This window comes from Rattus rattus, chromosome 2, assembly GCF_011064425.1.
Source record: "Rattus rattus isolate New Zealand chromosome 2, Rrattus_CSIRO_v1, whole genome shotgun sequence".
In the NCBI taxonomy this organism is placed as follows: Eukaryota; Metazoa; Chordata; class Mammalia; order Rodentia; family Muridae; genus Rattus; species Rattus rattus.
Genome location: NC_046155.1, coordinates 25,602,426 through 25,618,086, shown reverse-complemented (window position 1 = coordinate 25,618,086; position 15,661 = coordinate 25,602,426). Strand labels below are relative to the sequence as shown.

The 15,661-nt window shown below is 46.7% G+C and overlaps 1 protein-coding gene across 1 annotated transcript in view; it reads right to left on the bottom strand.

Annotated features, from left to right (window-relative positions):
- The window catches only part of Dmrt1 (doublesex and mab-3 related transcription factor 1), a 96,601-nt gene extending 86,848 nt beyond the window's left edge, over positions 1-9,753 (bottom strand). The window contains exons 1-2 of the mRNA XM_032895456.1: positions 9,305-9,753; positions 5,316-5,499 (exon numbers count right to left, since the gene is read on the bottom strand). Of these exons, the coding sequence (XP_032751347.1) occupies positions 5,316-5,499; positions 9,305-9,652 (532 nt within the window). The 5' untranslated portion in view covers positions 9,653-9,753. The remainder of the gene's footprint in view (positions 1-5,315; positions 5,500-9,304) is intronic.
- Between the last annotated feature and the right edge of the window lie 5,908 nt (positions 9,754-15,661).

The following is a 15,661-nucleotide window of genomic DNA, read 5'->3' as shown; positions in this document are numbered from 1 at the left end:
GAAATGATATTCCACTGCGAGGGGAGAAAGGAGAAAGAGAAATGCTGGCTCAAAACTTTCAGGACAAAAAAAAATCAACTTATGACAAAACTCAAAAGATGAAATCACAGGGCAAAACATCATGCTGGGATTGCTATTTTAAGTCACTGTCTTTAAAGCCAAGAAAATGTTCTTTCCAGAGGTTCCCCACAGGAGCCACTTGCTAATCAGAGGTGTACCGGCTGACATCTGACCCTACAGGCCTAAGAACCAATGATGCCTAAGCCATTTTCACACTAACCCACAAGGCTCTTACAGACTTTTCTTGAGCTTCACCTCATCCAACCTGTGGTTGGGCCCAGTCAGTCCTTGACTAAGAACTACAGTATCCTCTGTTGTATGTCCTGCTCAGAGGCCTCAGGAGAAGCTTAGCCTGGTAAATCAATTTCCCTTTGAAGTGTCCTTAAAACCTAGATAATGGTCTCAATAATAATTCTCCAACACTCTCACTCTCGTTTGGCATTTTAAGGAGCCAAAAGGAGATAACTGTGATTCAAGGACAAAAACAAAAATCCACTTAATTTTACCAAGTGAGAAGCCTTGCAAACCTGAGACAGCAGGAGTTTAGATCCAGGCCCCTGGGGAGCCAGGCTGGTAGGGCGAGGGGTGGGGGTGGGGGTAGTGACTATGCCAGGACCATGCCTACCACTTCTGTGGGGGTGGGGGGGAGTTACTATGCCAGGACCATGCCTACCACTTCTATGGCTTACTAAGTCACTTCCAGCTCTGCCCTCCCACATCTGTATAATGAAACACTATGCCATTAAGAATTCCACACTAGACCAGAGAGACAGCTCAGTGACTAAGAGCACACACACCGCTCTTGTAGAGGCCCAGTGTTCAAGTTCCACACCTGGCAGCTCATGACTACCTGTGACTCCACTTCCAGGAAGACCTGGTGCTTTCTGGCCTCCACAGGCATCTGCACTCATAGTATGTACCCTGGTCCCACCTCCATGCATACATAATTAAAGACGAAATAAACCTTTAAGGATTCCAAGCTATGTTAAGTGAAAAGGCTGTACGAAAGCATTTATCCTCATGCATAAAAGGGCCAGAAGTACAGCAAGAGTGTGTATGTGTGTGTGTGTGTGTGTGTCAATGTGTGTGTGTGTGTGTGTGTGTCAATGTGTGTGCAAGCCAGAGGCTGGTGTTTACGTCTGTGTGTCCATGTGTGTCTGTGGGTGTGTGTAAGTCAGAGGCTGCTGTGTGTTTGTGTGCCTGTGTGAATCTGTATATCTCTCATTGTACGAAGCCAAAGCTGGGGTGTGTGTGTGTGTGTGTGTGTGTGTGTGTGTGTGTCTGTGTGTGTGTCTGTGTGTGTGTGTGTCTGTGTGTGTGTGTGTGTCTGTGTGTGTGTGTGTGTGTGTGTGTGTGTGTGTGTGTGTGTGTATGCACATGCGTGTTTGTGTGTGTGTATGCACATGCGTGTTTGTGTGTGTGGAGAGCTCAAGCCAGAGGCTGTCAGGAGTCTTCTACTGTAACTTGACATTTTATTTTCTTAAGGTTAATTTTACATCTGCAAGTGGTTTTGCCTGTATGTATGATCACCACATGTTTATGTGTGTGTTTGTTTTGCTTAGAGGTATATTATGTGTGTCCCTAGTGCCTGCAGAGGTCAGAAGTGGGCATCAGATCCCCTGGAACTGAATGACGTTACAAAGGGTTGTCAGTCACTATGTGGGTGTTGGAAACTGAACCCTGATCTTCTGAAAGAGCAGCAAGTACTCCTAACCACTGAGCCATCTCTTCGGCTCTCCAGTTCATTTTTTTTTAAGAGAGAATCTTCCTGAACTTGGAATTTGCTGCTTTATCTAGGATGAGTGACCAGGGAGCCCCAAGGATCCTTCCTGCCGGCCCTGGGTTACAAACACACACCGCCACACAGGGTTTATACATGGGTGCAGGGGATTTAAACTCAGGTCCTGCTTTACCCACTGTGCCATCTCCGTAGCCCTCTCTGAATGTTTTCTACTTTGTAGATATTTAGCATTTAAAACTTTTTCTATTTAATTTATTACATGTGTCTGTGTGTCTCTGTGTATGTGTGTGCGAATGCATGTGTGTATGTACACGCTCGAGCATGCTACAGCTCACCTGTAGAGGCCAGAGGACAGCATTTTAGAGTCAATTCTCTCTTTCCCCATGGGTTCTAGGACTCGGGTCATCAGACTTACATGACAAGCCACTTTAGCTATGACATCACCTCACCAGATCAGAATATACCATCTGCCTGCCTGAGTTAAGTGTTATTTCAAGTGAATCTCTGCAGTATAAGCTCCCTATCTGTTGGTATCTAGCTGCCTAAAAGCTTCAAGACTCTGCTTGCTCGCTACCTGTCACCCCCCCCTCAATCTAGATTCAGTATTTTAATTCTACTCCCCGCTCCATTTCCCTCACGCTCAGCACCTGACTTGGTCCAGAAGTCATCAATCTCAATGCACATGTCCCAAAGTCAGTTCTGTGAAGGAGCCACTGAAGCTCCTGACTGAACTGACTGGTGGGCAACCTGTCCTCAAGAAGGTAAGAGTGAGCCTCCAGGCCAAGTGAGCCTCCTTGCCCACTTGGTCCCCAGTGAACGACCACAACATGTGTTAACCCTCAACATTCTCCTTCCCCTTGCTTGTTGCCTCAAAAATGCCACCAGGACCCTAAGGTTTGTCAGTTTTGGAGGCAAAGCAGTGGTAGGGCTTGGGGTCCTCTTCAACCCTGATCCCTCTCCTGCTCCCCTGTGGCTTCTTCCTGTAACCCCCACCCACCACCACTTGAACATGCCTGCCAGAACTTCTCTGTTCCTAAGAATCGAGTTCAGAGACTGTTGTAAGTACACACTGTGACCATCCAAGCCAAAGAAAAATGAGAGCGCTGTTTTTCTGTGTATGCTCTTTTTTCTTTACATTGGTGGAAAACAATACCCTTCCTAAAGAAATCAGATGCCGATTCTGTCTTTCCCAAGGCTACCGATATGCTGTGTGGTTATCCCGAAACTCTAAACAGAAGCCAAGCCTCACCTCACACTGCCAGTTAGCACACAGTCTACACTGCAGCCCCGGTACCTTGGTGGTCAGATGCATCATGAACTCCCACTTCTTCATTCACTGGGATGTAATCCCATCACCACACAGTGGGAGCATTGATACCTTTTCTTCATTAATTACAGCGACAGAAACACAGACACACGTACCTGCTTCTTTGAGACATGCTTACCTTATTCCATCCAACAGCCATGACTCATGGGAAGACACTCGCCCCTGCCCCTCAGGAACCCTCTCGTGTTTAAGGTGTGGAAACAAAAAGCCCAGAGAGCTTGAGAAACTTGTCTAACGTTGCACAGCTACTGACTCAGGGATGAGCAATGTTATCCCCCTGGTTAAGCTCAGCAAACGATTCATGAAAGCTTGACTGGGGTGGTGTACAGTGCAAGGTTGGCTTTTATGGGGTTTCACTTAGTTTCTCCTGTGGCTCTCAGTATGCACAGCAGCTCCCCTACCCAAAACTGCCTTGCTGGGGGTTTCAGGTACCTGAGGTTGAGAATGGTCCAATAGCATTAAATGGAAAATTACAGAAATAACCCATAAATTTTAAATAATTTTATTATGTTGTTACAATTACCCTAGTTATTAGCTGTTATTAAATATCTTACTAATTTACAGTTATTAGCTGTTATTAAATATCTTACTAATTTACAGATAAACCTTGTCACAGGAACGTAGATACAGGAAAACCTGTGTGTGTGTGTGTGTGTGTGTGTGTGTGTGTGTGTGTGTGTGTGCCTGTGTACAAGTGTCTATCTAGGTATAAGCATATGTATGCTTGTTATATCTGTATGTGTGCATGAAATTTTATAATGTATGTACCTAATGAGATTGTATGTACATGTCTGCATGTGTAGGTGAGTCTGCATGTATCTAAGAGTATATCTGAATGTGTAAATGTGTATATGCATGTTGTATATCTGCAGTGCCTATGAATACAGTAAATGGATGTGTGAGTCTCTGTATACATGGGGTATAAGTGTCTGTGGTTATGTGTGTATCGTGTGTGTGCATGTGTGTATTTGTGTATATGTTTATGTGTGTATTTGCATGTATACGTGTATACATGTATGCCTATATATGTGCTTGTGTGTGTATATGTCTGTGTGTGTGTGTGTTCAGTACTTTCTTTAGCATCAAGCATTTAAAACACTTGCTCCACAGATATAGGGCACTATTTATTTAATTGCCAGAAACTCCTAAACTCAGAAGAATATTAGGTTTCTTAAGTATCCCCTGCATTCCAAACCAATACCATCAACTTCTTTATAGTGTGTGTGTGTGTGTGTGTGTGTGTGTGTGTGTGTCACACGTCAATACCACATGTGTAAGTGTCCATGGACACCGGAAAGGGGCACTGGATCCTCTGGAGTTTCGGGCAGTGATGAGCTGGCTGGGAACCGAAGTCTGGAGGAGCAGCAGGTGCTCTCAACCTCTCAGCCACCTCTCTAACCCCATATCAACTACTGAGGGACAGAAATATATTTTTTGTTGTAGTAACTGAGGACTTAAACTGTGGCTAGGGCACTGGAGAAACCAGATTTCCTCGTTGTGTTTCAATAGAATAGCTTTAAAATACAAATGGCTGGAGGCTTCCTCAGCAGACAGCGCTCAGCCACTATGGTTCTCTGGGGTGTATTGAGAATCCTGAGTTCCGAAGGCCTGATAGACTGAGTTAGACTTCCTAGTTCAATCGATCCGGTCAGTCAACCAGCTCCTACTTCAGCGGTCAAGCACTCTACAAAGAATCACTACCCTACCTTACACCGACTCCAGGGAGGAAATGCCCGGCATATATATAGCCACTGGGCTGGCACTCGGCACACGGGGAACACGTGCCGTCATACATGCCCCCTATATTCCGTCTCGGACTAATTCAAATGTGAAATCTACAGTTTGCCCTTTTCAGACCCTGTCCCCTAAGGAATGCAGTCCTTCCACGGGGAAGAGAGGTCCAGTTCCAGGAAACAAGAACTCTGAGTTCCCACCCCAGAGGGCCCAGCATAGACCACTCTTGCACCTCCCAGGTGTTCTGGGATTCCTACTCTTCACTCTTCAAAGAGGTTTACACTTTGCTTCTAGAAGGCACGGCATCCTGGGAAGAAGCCAAAGGCAAAACAGCAGAGGCAGAATCCTTCAGGAAACCCCTGACAAGTGTCACATGGAGTGGGGAGGGAGAGAGGTACTGAGACTTGCACATGCCTACCACCCTCGAGTCCCATGGGAGCCCGCACCCCTTACCTGAGACAGTGGGGGTTGGGGTGCTGGCCGGTGGGGGCTGGGCCGAGCTGCTGCTCTCAGCCATCAGGCACGGGTTGCTGGCACTATTCTCTCTTTTGACCAGCAGCTCTGCTGCGCTGGGCAGTGGAATGGGGTGGCTGATGCCCAGCTCCTCTTCCTGGGCCTGCTGTCTTCTCAGGGCCACCTGGAAGCACAGACAGCAAAGTCACACTGCAGCAGAGCACACTGGCCTGACAAGCTCTGCAAAAACCATCACAGCTTTCCCCATCTGTAAGCGGGGTCTCCCTTCTGCCTTGCCCGTTCACCTGGCTCCCTAGGTGTGGCTAGTTTTATGTCACCGGACACGAGCTAAAAATCACTGGATAAGAGGGAGCCCCAATTGAGAATTGTAGTCAGTGTGATCGGACTACAGGTAAGCCTATAGGACACTTTCTTAGTGACTGATGGGAGAGGGCCCCAAGCCATTGTGAGTGGTGTTATCCCTGGGCAGGTGGTCCTGGGTTCTATTTAAAACGCTGACTGAGCAAGCCACAGGGAGCAATCCACTAAGCAGTACTCCTTCATGGCCTCTGTGTCAGCTCCTGTTTCCAGGCTCCTGCCCTGCTCGAGTCCTGGCTTCCTTCAATAATGAAGTGGGATGTGGAAGTGTAAGCAAAATGAACCCCTTCCTCCCCAAGTTGCTTTTTTATTGCAGTATTTCTTCACGGTATCAGAAACCTTAATTAAGACACTAGACACCGCCCTGAAAAAACTGTAGAGTGAACTCAAGACCAAGAGCTCTGGTGGGTTAGAAAGAATGAGACCATTCACTCTTTCATTCAACACATGGGTTTTAAAGAAAAACGAGGCCACTGTATCGGGAAGATCAGGCAGTAACATCAGGTTAGACCCAGCAACATCAACACGAAACGTGCTAGATCCCGTGAGGCACACATGGCAAGCCTACAGAAGAAAACGCAATCAAAATGTCTTTAAAACAGAGGTTAAGTGGTGTGCCATATGTCAGTAACTCCAGCATCTGGAAAGTTAGGATTGAGAATTCAAGCCAAGCCTGTGCCTCGTGTCAAGACCCTACCTGGAAAAGGAAAAATGTGGTTAAAATATACCCATCCCACAAGCAGACTAGAAGCACAGCTAGCTGGGAAGAATGGGATGAGCAGGGTTTGAACCCTCCAGGGGAAGGGCGCAGAATCTAAAGAACAACAATCAGGGATGGCTGAGGAACCCCTCAAGAGCTGTTTCCCAGGGCAGGATGGATCTAGTGGAGAAGGGGGCCGAGATCTAGTGCTCAAGTCCTGGGAGTATGAGTGACTCTGGCAGGAAGGTGACCTAGGATTGGAGAAAACAATCCCAACAGGCTTTTACCAAACTGTCTGATCCTTTTTCAACAAACATGTCTTTTAAATAACATTTTGTTAAAGGTAGGCCCTTAAAAGGCTTAAAGAAAAGAAAGTCTTTTGGTTTTGACATGTAACAAAAGGAAAAAGACTTTCTCTGGAAACTGACCATTGATGATCTAACACTCCAGGGAAAGTAAAACACCAGTACCTTAGAGGCCCAAAGTCAAGAAGAGCAAAGGTAAAATTAAAATTAAACTCAAAAAGCGTAACTCTACAGGCTGGGAATGTAGCTCAGTGCTACATGCTTCATGTATGAAGCCCTAAGCTCACCCAGTGTGCAGTACTTAATCAAAAACAAAGCCTGTAAACGGGCCACACGCATGGTTCAGTGGGTAAATGCTCTGAGTTCAATCCCCACAAACCACATTAAGGGGGGACGAAGACCCAACTGCACGGAATTGACCTCTGCCCTCCTCACACATGCCCGGTGCCCACCACAGTATTTTTTAAACCCACAACTACAATCAATGTATTTAAAAATCTCCTGTCCAAACTTAAGAATCTGGAGGTTTCACTCATAATCAGAGGAAGCTCTGACCCTGAATGCGAGAGCTCATATGTGCAGTTATTAAGACTGAATAAGCTTAACTCTTGGCTTTGGTTTTTTTCCTGTGTGGTTTGCTGGTTTTACATTATTTACACTAACCAAGAGGCTTAGAAATAGAATAGCAGTGGCTTTGGCCAGAAGCTGATGTCACTGCAAACGACTGAAGTAAATCAAGACACAAACCCCATGCCCTGGTGTACCCCAAATGTACGGCTTAGACATATTTCAAAAACCGTCTGTTGGGAAATGGTCAATCAATCAGGGTAGCAACTGATTTAAAAAGCAATGATTTTCAACTTATGTTTGAGATCTATTTCCAGTGATTTGCAAGTGAGCAAAACCATTATTATTCTCCAAGTTTTTAAGAATCCCTCTAGCATAGCAGCATATTCCTAGTGTGGAAAGCTCTAATGTCCCATTCTGTAAGTAATTTTGAATTGCTTTTTGTTTTTAATTCAGCTTTCAACCTCAAAATCAGCCCCCTAATGAAGGTGATTCGAAATTAATATCTCCATTATGATGTATATTTTATTAATTTGAGGAAACTCCTTCCATCTGTACTCTTCACACTCAATCCGCATAATTCAACCATTAAGTGTTCCTAGTATTTTTACCTGTAAGTATAATTTAGAAGTCCTCGTGTTTTATAATCTCATTGTGATGCTTTCAATGTGGTGCGTATTCTTCTCATTCATTACAGATAAATCTAAAGTCTTAAAAAAACTAAAAAGAACTATTTTTCCTTTAGCTTCGCACTATGTGAAACCAAAGTGTATATAATTTAAGACATTTTTAAAGTGTGACGCCCACAGGGGTGTATAATCTTTAAGCGTCTGTGGAGTCCCACTCAAACTTCTCATCTACATCACTTTCAAAAGATGTTCTTAACCAAAAGTAGTTCGTCTTTAGCAAACCTTTCTTTGGTATCTTTTCATTTTAAATAACCTGCCTTAAGATGAAACAACATTCAGGGGGAAAGAATGTATATTATTGTCTTCTAAAGATCCTTTAGGATACCGACGTTCAACTATTTCCGTCAAGATGCTAAATTACTAGTCGGCAGTTCAAGCTACTAAAAAAAAAAGAGAGAGAGAGAGAACGACATACAGAGCTTCAAACTGGCACCTTCCCCTACACCTGTATTTTTTTTTAATTCTTAAGCGTAACTGAAATATTTTAAAAGTAATTTGAACTACGATAACTTAGGTCGCGACTACAAATTTGTAAATGCTAGCATTTTCAGACCGCTCAAAATGGCTGAGACGCTTGCCCGGGTCCGCGGGGCGAACCCGGAAAGTGCGCCAACAGAGGCACGACCACGCTGCGCTCCCGCCCACCCGAAGACTTTTCCAGAAAGCCCGAGGAGCAGCACATTCCCGCGCCACCAGGGTGAAACCTGGTCCATGGGCCTCCCTTCCGCCTACAGGACGCCAAGCCAGGGACCCTAGGAGCCCGAATTCCCGCAACTCTCTACTTGTGAAACGAGGGGTTCGGAGCTATGGGTATTCTTCCCAGAAAAGCGAACCCCTCAATTTTCATCTTGGAACGTAGTTTAAATCATGGCAGCCTTCCCAGTGGAGCAAACCCCGCCAGTTTGCCAGCAATGTCTTAATCTCGGGACGCCCGCACCGACGCCCAAACATTCCTAGTTCTGGGGTCTTCTGAGTCAGGGAATCTCGCGACTCGGCTCACAGAGCGCCCTTGGAGACCGTGGGGACCCAAGTGTATGGTGAACCCCGAAATTCAGCTGGAAGGTGGGGTCAGAATAAAGGGAACCCTGAGCGGAGTTAACTGAGCCACTCGCCTCCCGAGGGCGAGGGTGCGCGTGTGCAGCCCGAACCCCGCATCGTAGCCGGGGACCCCCTTACCCCCAAAATCCTCGGGATTCAAGCAGAGAGAACCCGAGACCCTCCATCGCCGCCCCACCCCCACCCTGGCGTCTGGAAGCCGCGGCTCCTGAGCCGGCGTCCGTCGGTGGTCCAGCTCAACTTCGTTGGGGTCGCGGAGAGCTGCGCCCCCGTCCCCCGGGTGCCCGCACTCACCTGCGCGGCCATCACCCGCTGTCGCTCGGCAATCAGGCTGCACTTCTTGCACTGGCAGTCCCGCCACATGCAAAAACGCTTGTGGCCCTTGAGCGGCGACGCGTAGCCGTGGTTCCTGCAGCGAGCGCATTTGGGCAGCCTCGGGGACTTCTTGCTTCCAGAGCCCAGGCCCGACGGCCCGGAGCCGGAGGCACCTCCGCTGCCCCCCGCACTGGAGCCCCCGGCTGCTCCGGCCATCGCCCCTGTGGCTTTGCTGTAGCCCCCGGCTTTGCCCTGCGGCGGAGCCCCGGGAGCGTGAGGAACCTCCGTCGGTGTAGAGGGCTTGCCGAATGCGTCGTCGTTAGGCATGGAGCTTCGTCCCCCTGCTCACGGATCCAGCCAGCAGGCTGCTTAGCTCCCTAGAAAGAGTGCAGGAGGCGGGTGCACCGCAGCTGGACCGTAGTCCAAATGAAGAGCTCGAGAAGTGGGTGGGGGGGTTGTACCTTTTTTTTCTGCCTTTCGGCGCGCCTGGCGCAGGACTTTTGGATACTTTTCAGAACCTTCCGAGGATTGCGTGGGCGGGAGAGGGCGCTACGCGGCGTGGCCACGCCCACTGGTGCCCCCCCCAATCCACTGCGCTTCTTCTGAGTGCAGGCTTGCACCAGCTGCACGCAACAGCGTTGCTGCAAAATTGCTACAAACCACAGCGGTGTGCAGAGCACCAGCACGAGCTCCCTCTGAGCACCTAGCTCCAAGGAATTGAGCAAAGTGGCCCTGGTTGCTTGGAGGAGGTGCAGACCACCCTGTGTGGTCGACTAGCTCCCTTTGCTCACCACTAACCCCCAGGGAGGCCCGCTGGATAACAGAGACTGGCAGCAATTTTCTTCCCCCCGCCCCACCCCCACCCTCTCCAAAGAGTGAGACAGGAGATTGAAAGTCTAAGAAAAGCCGGGTTTTATGGTTTTGCCCAAGATCCTCAGTACACGGGGCTCAAGCGCCCCAAAAGTTAAAGGCCTGGGCTTTCTGCCTCCCACACCCCTGTTTATTTGCCCTCGGGATTTCTACCACCTGGCTCCAGAAAGATAAATGCCACATTGGCTGGTTCAACTCTAGCCTACATTGCTTTTTTGCTGTAGGTGTAGTGGCTTTTGCCTTTGAAGCAGCTTCCTTTAGCACATTGCAAGCATGTAAATCTCGGGCATTTGAAAACTGAGTTTGGCCGGGCATTGTTGTCCTCTCAGCACCTGGAAGACTGAAGCATAAAATCCTCCGTGAGCTCAAGGCCAGTCTATGGCCATGTAATGAGTTCCTGACCATTTAGAGTTATAGAGACCCTGTCTTAAAATAAATAAGTAAATAGATTTTTTAAAAAAGTGGAAAGCAAACACACACACACACACACACACACACACACACACACACACACAGAAACTGAACTGGTGCCAAGCAGAATGACCGAATTTGTAATTCCCACACCGAGGTAGAGGCTAAAGGATCCTAAGTTTGTTGCCAGCCTAGCCTAAGTAAAAAGGTCCTGCACTCAAGATTTAAAAAAAACAAAAAACAAAACAAAAAACAAAAAACAAAAAGTGAATCTGGGAGAGGGATCCTGCAGATGGAGACATCACTCAAAAACTCATTCCATGCTAAGATCTATTTTATTGTATGGAAATGTACCTCACAGTCCAAACAGCCCCACCCCCAGCTCCATCACTCTAGAGCCTTTTCTAGGTTTCCCACCTGCTCTGTCCTCTCTGTCTTCACTTGCCTGAGCAAACCTGCCCTTAAGGTCTGCACCACAAAGGTCCAAACTCCTGTGTCTCTCAAAGCCAGCACTCCTGGCAAGGTGGCAAATATCCATTACCTCAGCGACTGCAAAGTTGTGAGTTCCAGCCCAGCCTGAGCTACACACAAAATGAAAACCAGCGCAGCCCCACCCCTTACTCCCCTAAAAAGTCTGAGTCTCAGTAAGAGCCTTCATCTGGGCTATTTCTTTAGTCTCCCGGTGTATTCCTGACACAGAGACCCCTGCCCCTGAGGGCTATGACTGGGTACTGTTTTCTATGTGAAAAAACAAATCAGAGATCTTGGTTTTCCTCTGCATCTCTCTTTTTTTTTTTTTGGTTTTTTTTTTTTTCCGGGGCTGGGGACCGAACCCAGGGCCTTGGGCTTCCTAGGTAAGCGCTCTTAACCCTGAGCCAAATCCCCAGCCCCTCCTCTGCATCTCTTAACCTCTGACACCGTCCAGCCCAGACCGGCACTGGCCTCTCTGCTAAGTGTCTCATCTCAGGTCTTGCAATCACATGTGTAACATCAGGAGACTGTCATTACAACTCTCCTCTCCTGCACCTTACTAAAGTCAACACATGCCTTTCACATTAGGGCTGTTTTCTCAAAGGAGCACAGCCTAGTCCCCTTGGCTCCTCATGGAAAAGGTTACCCGGTAGCCAGCCATGTCTAAACAGACATGTCTAAGCAGGTTGGCATGGTCAGGGCACCTAGCTCTGAAACCCCCTACTGTGCCTTTCCCACCCCAATTCCCACACCTATTCCCTCTGTGGGAATCTTTCGGTTCCCATTCACTGTCTAAGAAATATTTCAGAAAGAAGCTTCTAGCTTTACAAAGGACTGGCCATGAGATGCCAGGGAAACTCCAGGTCAGAAAAGAGCCCCGATACCACTCACCCACCTTAGAGCTTTTTTTTTTTTTTTTTTTTTTTTTGAGCTGGGGACCAACCACCTTAGAGCTTCTTAAAGGACAACCGCTGTGTCACTCTGAGATATACCTGTCCAGTAAAAGCCTCTCATTGAAATATACAAGTCAGCCAGGCCTCGTGGCAGAGGCCTGTAATCCCAGCTACTCTGAAGGCTGAAACAGGAAGATTTCAAGTTCAAGGTTAGCTTCAGCTACAGAGTGAGTTCAAAGCCAGCCTAGGCAATGTCCTGAGATCCTGTCTTGAAATAAGAAGACAGCTGGGTGGGGTGGCACCTTGCATCCTCCTTTAATTTAGGGTCAGAGATAGATATGTCTCTACACAGCAAGTTCCTGGCTATCTGGGGTTAACAATGGGCGCTGTTGGGGGCAGGGTGGAGCTAGGGATGTAACTCAGTAGTAGAGTTCTTATCCTGAGACCCTAGGTTCCGTCCTCAATACCACAAATTAACTAATTGGTCGATTAATTAAAACAGATGCCAACTGCCATTAGCCAGCTCTTATGTTTATCATTTTCATTTTAGTAGACTGCGGCTGGACCAAGGCCCCATCCAGCCTTAGCCACTGAAACAGACAGGAGAAGAAACCGTTGCTGAATCCCAGAGGACAAGGCACTTTGATGGAGTCACTTAACTCTACATAGCTTAGAAGGAGGGACCGACCCATGCTAGGCCTTGAAACCTAGGAGGTTATGAAAAACTTAATAGCAACTGAGGCTTTTATTCATGAACCAGAGAGGACACACCATGCAGGAAAGACCCGCAAAGATAGGAGAGGCTGACTTTGTACCTCAGAAGAAGGGGGCTTGCTGAGGGTAAGGCCCTGGGTTCCATTCCCAGTGCAGAAAACGGGCCTCCAGAGTGAACAGTCCCGCTCTATCTGTTTATTTGTGCATTAAAAAAAAGTGTTGTGGGACCCAGGACAGTATTTGTGTCACTGCTTCCTCGGCCCTTTTCTTTTATTTTTAAAAAAATTTTAAGGCATAGTCTCAGTAACATGCCCAGGCTGACCTTGAGCTCTCTGCAGCCCAAGAAAGCCTTGAAGTTTTGATCCTCCTGTCTCTGCCTTCCCAGGATTAAAGGCCAATACAGTAATCCTACAGACCCAGCTCTTACCGATGTTTCAAAAATTCTGACCCCGTTGTCTCCTTTCTTTCTCAAAACTCCAAAGAGATGGCACAGATCTTTACATGATTACTGAGAAATATGTCCATGCTCACTGACTAGTGGGGGGGCAGAAATATGTCCATGACCACTGACTAGTGGTGGGGGGCAATTTTTAAATGTATCTTTAAAAATAGCTAAAATAAAAAGTCTGATCTAAAGCTTCTTAGCTAGGAAATTTTAAAAAATTGGAATAAAATAATTGATAAATGGTGCTGCATCAAAATTTAAAACTTTTGTGCTTCAAAAACTATCATTTAAAAAAAGAAAGATAAACCATGGACTGACAGAAAATGTTTAGAAGTCATGTTTGGTAAACAACTAGGCATCCAGAATCTGTGAGGAACTACTTCGATTCAATACTTTAAAATGGGCTAGTGTGGGGGATGGGCGCGTTGGTGGAATACTCGCTTAGCATGCTAGTGGCCCCGAATTTGATTCCTAGTACCACACACAAACATGTATGAACATAGAACCATGCACAAAATAATCCTGCTGAAAAACAGGCAAAGTAGTCAGACATTTTAACAATAACGAATAAGGCTAGATCCATGGATATGTGGAACTTAGAATACTCACATAGAAGCTGGAAATGCACCTATGACTCTAACCCAAGAACAGCAAGTATGGAGGCAGATGGATTCCTGGGTTCACTTCCCAGCCAATCTAGCTGAGACAGCAGGCTCTAAGTTCACTGAGAGATCTTGTCTCAAAAAAAGAAGACAGTGACAAGCAAGGAAAATACCTGAAGTCAACCTCTGACCTCCACATGCATACATGTAGACAAGTTCATATATACATGCAAACACCCACACATACATAGACACTGCACATGCACATTGTGCATACACACACACACACACACACCCCAAACAAAATCTAAATGGCCAAGAACCACATGAAAAGCTGTTTGTTACATCAAGCTACAATGAGGTGTCCTATCTCACCTACTAGGTTATCTATCTGTGGTTAAAAACACAGAGGCTGGAGAGATGACTCAATGGTTAAGCGCACTGGCTGCTGCTCTAGCGGAGGACCTGGGTTTGGTTGGGTCCCAGCGCTCTTCTGTTGGCTCACAAATATCTGTCATTTCCGTTCCAAGGATCCCATGCTCTCTTCTGACCTACATGGGCACCAGGCACACACACACACACACACACACACACACACACACACACACACACACTCTCTCAAACAATACACTCATATATATATATAATTTAAAAAAATAAAAATAGAAACAGGTACAACCAGGCATGGTGACACATCTTTAAATCTAAGCACTCAGGGTAGCCTGGGGTAAATAGCAAGACGCAATCTCATTTTTTTAAAATGACAACTGAAAAATAATAAAATAAGTAAACAAAGCTCAGGCTTCAACGTGGCCAGGGGTAGCAGCGTGCACCATGGATACTGACCTCTAGGGCAACACAAACCATGGAGGTCTTTCAAGAAGATCCAATCTGGAAAATGAACCGGTTTCATCTTGGACATCCAGAATTTGCTCAGAGCCAGGGTGCTTGTGCTGCCTGGGACCAGAGGTCACGTTGACATCTGTGGCCTATGCTACTGCCTAGAGTTACAGTGGTGTTCATGACCTGTGCTATGGCAGAGGGCCGTGCTGATTTTCAAGGTCTGACTGCCACCAGAGACTATGCTGGGGTCCACGCCACATGCTGATGCAGGAGGCTGTGTGGATGTCCGTGATCTATACTGTCCCGGGAAACCATGTGGAAGTCTGTATGTGTGCTTCCGTGGACTGTAAAGGGGAAGGGATACTTCATTCGCCCTGGTATCCGTGGCTGCAGAATCACTGTAGGGAAAACTCAGAAGGCTTCTGTGACGACCCCTAACCCTAGCCCACCCCAAAAAGTAACAGCCTAGACAGGAAGTCATCCAAGCAAACTCTTAAAAATTGTGATAATGAAGGGCAGCTCCTCACTATTGATGGCTTCTAATGGGCATGGGAAAGGACTCAGGTTTTTTCCTTTTTAAGAATCGAGCTACTAGGAGTTTGACCATGTTCCAGTAAGTACATGGGGAACATAAACTGAACTTTCTACCTCCTCCTCTTCCTCCTCTTTTTCCTCTTTATTTTTTTCTTTTGGGAGGGAGGTCATGGCAGGGGATGGGGGCAGTCCTGGAGGGACTAGTGAGTATGATAAGAGTACATTATGTGAAATTCCCAAATAATCAATAAAAAATGTTATATTGAAAAAAATAAAAATAAAATGAACCACAGACAACGGCAAGTGCAGAGAAACTAATGTCCTCGTGGATTGCTAACAGGAGTCTAAAATAAATCTACATTTAGCCACTTTGAAATTTTTGCCATATGACCCAGAAAAAAATTAAAGACATAAAAGTTCATAGCAGTATTATTCATTTGAAACATCCCAAATGGGGTTGGGGATTTAGCTCAGTGGTAGAGTGCTTGCCTAGCAAGAGCAAGGCCCTGGGTTCAGTCCCCAGCTCCAAAAAGAAAAAGAAAAAGAAAAAAAA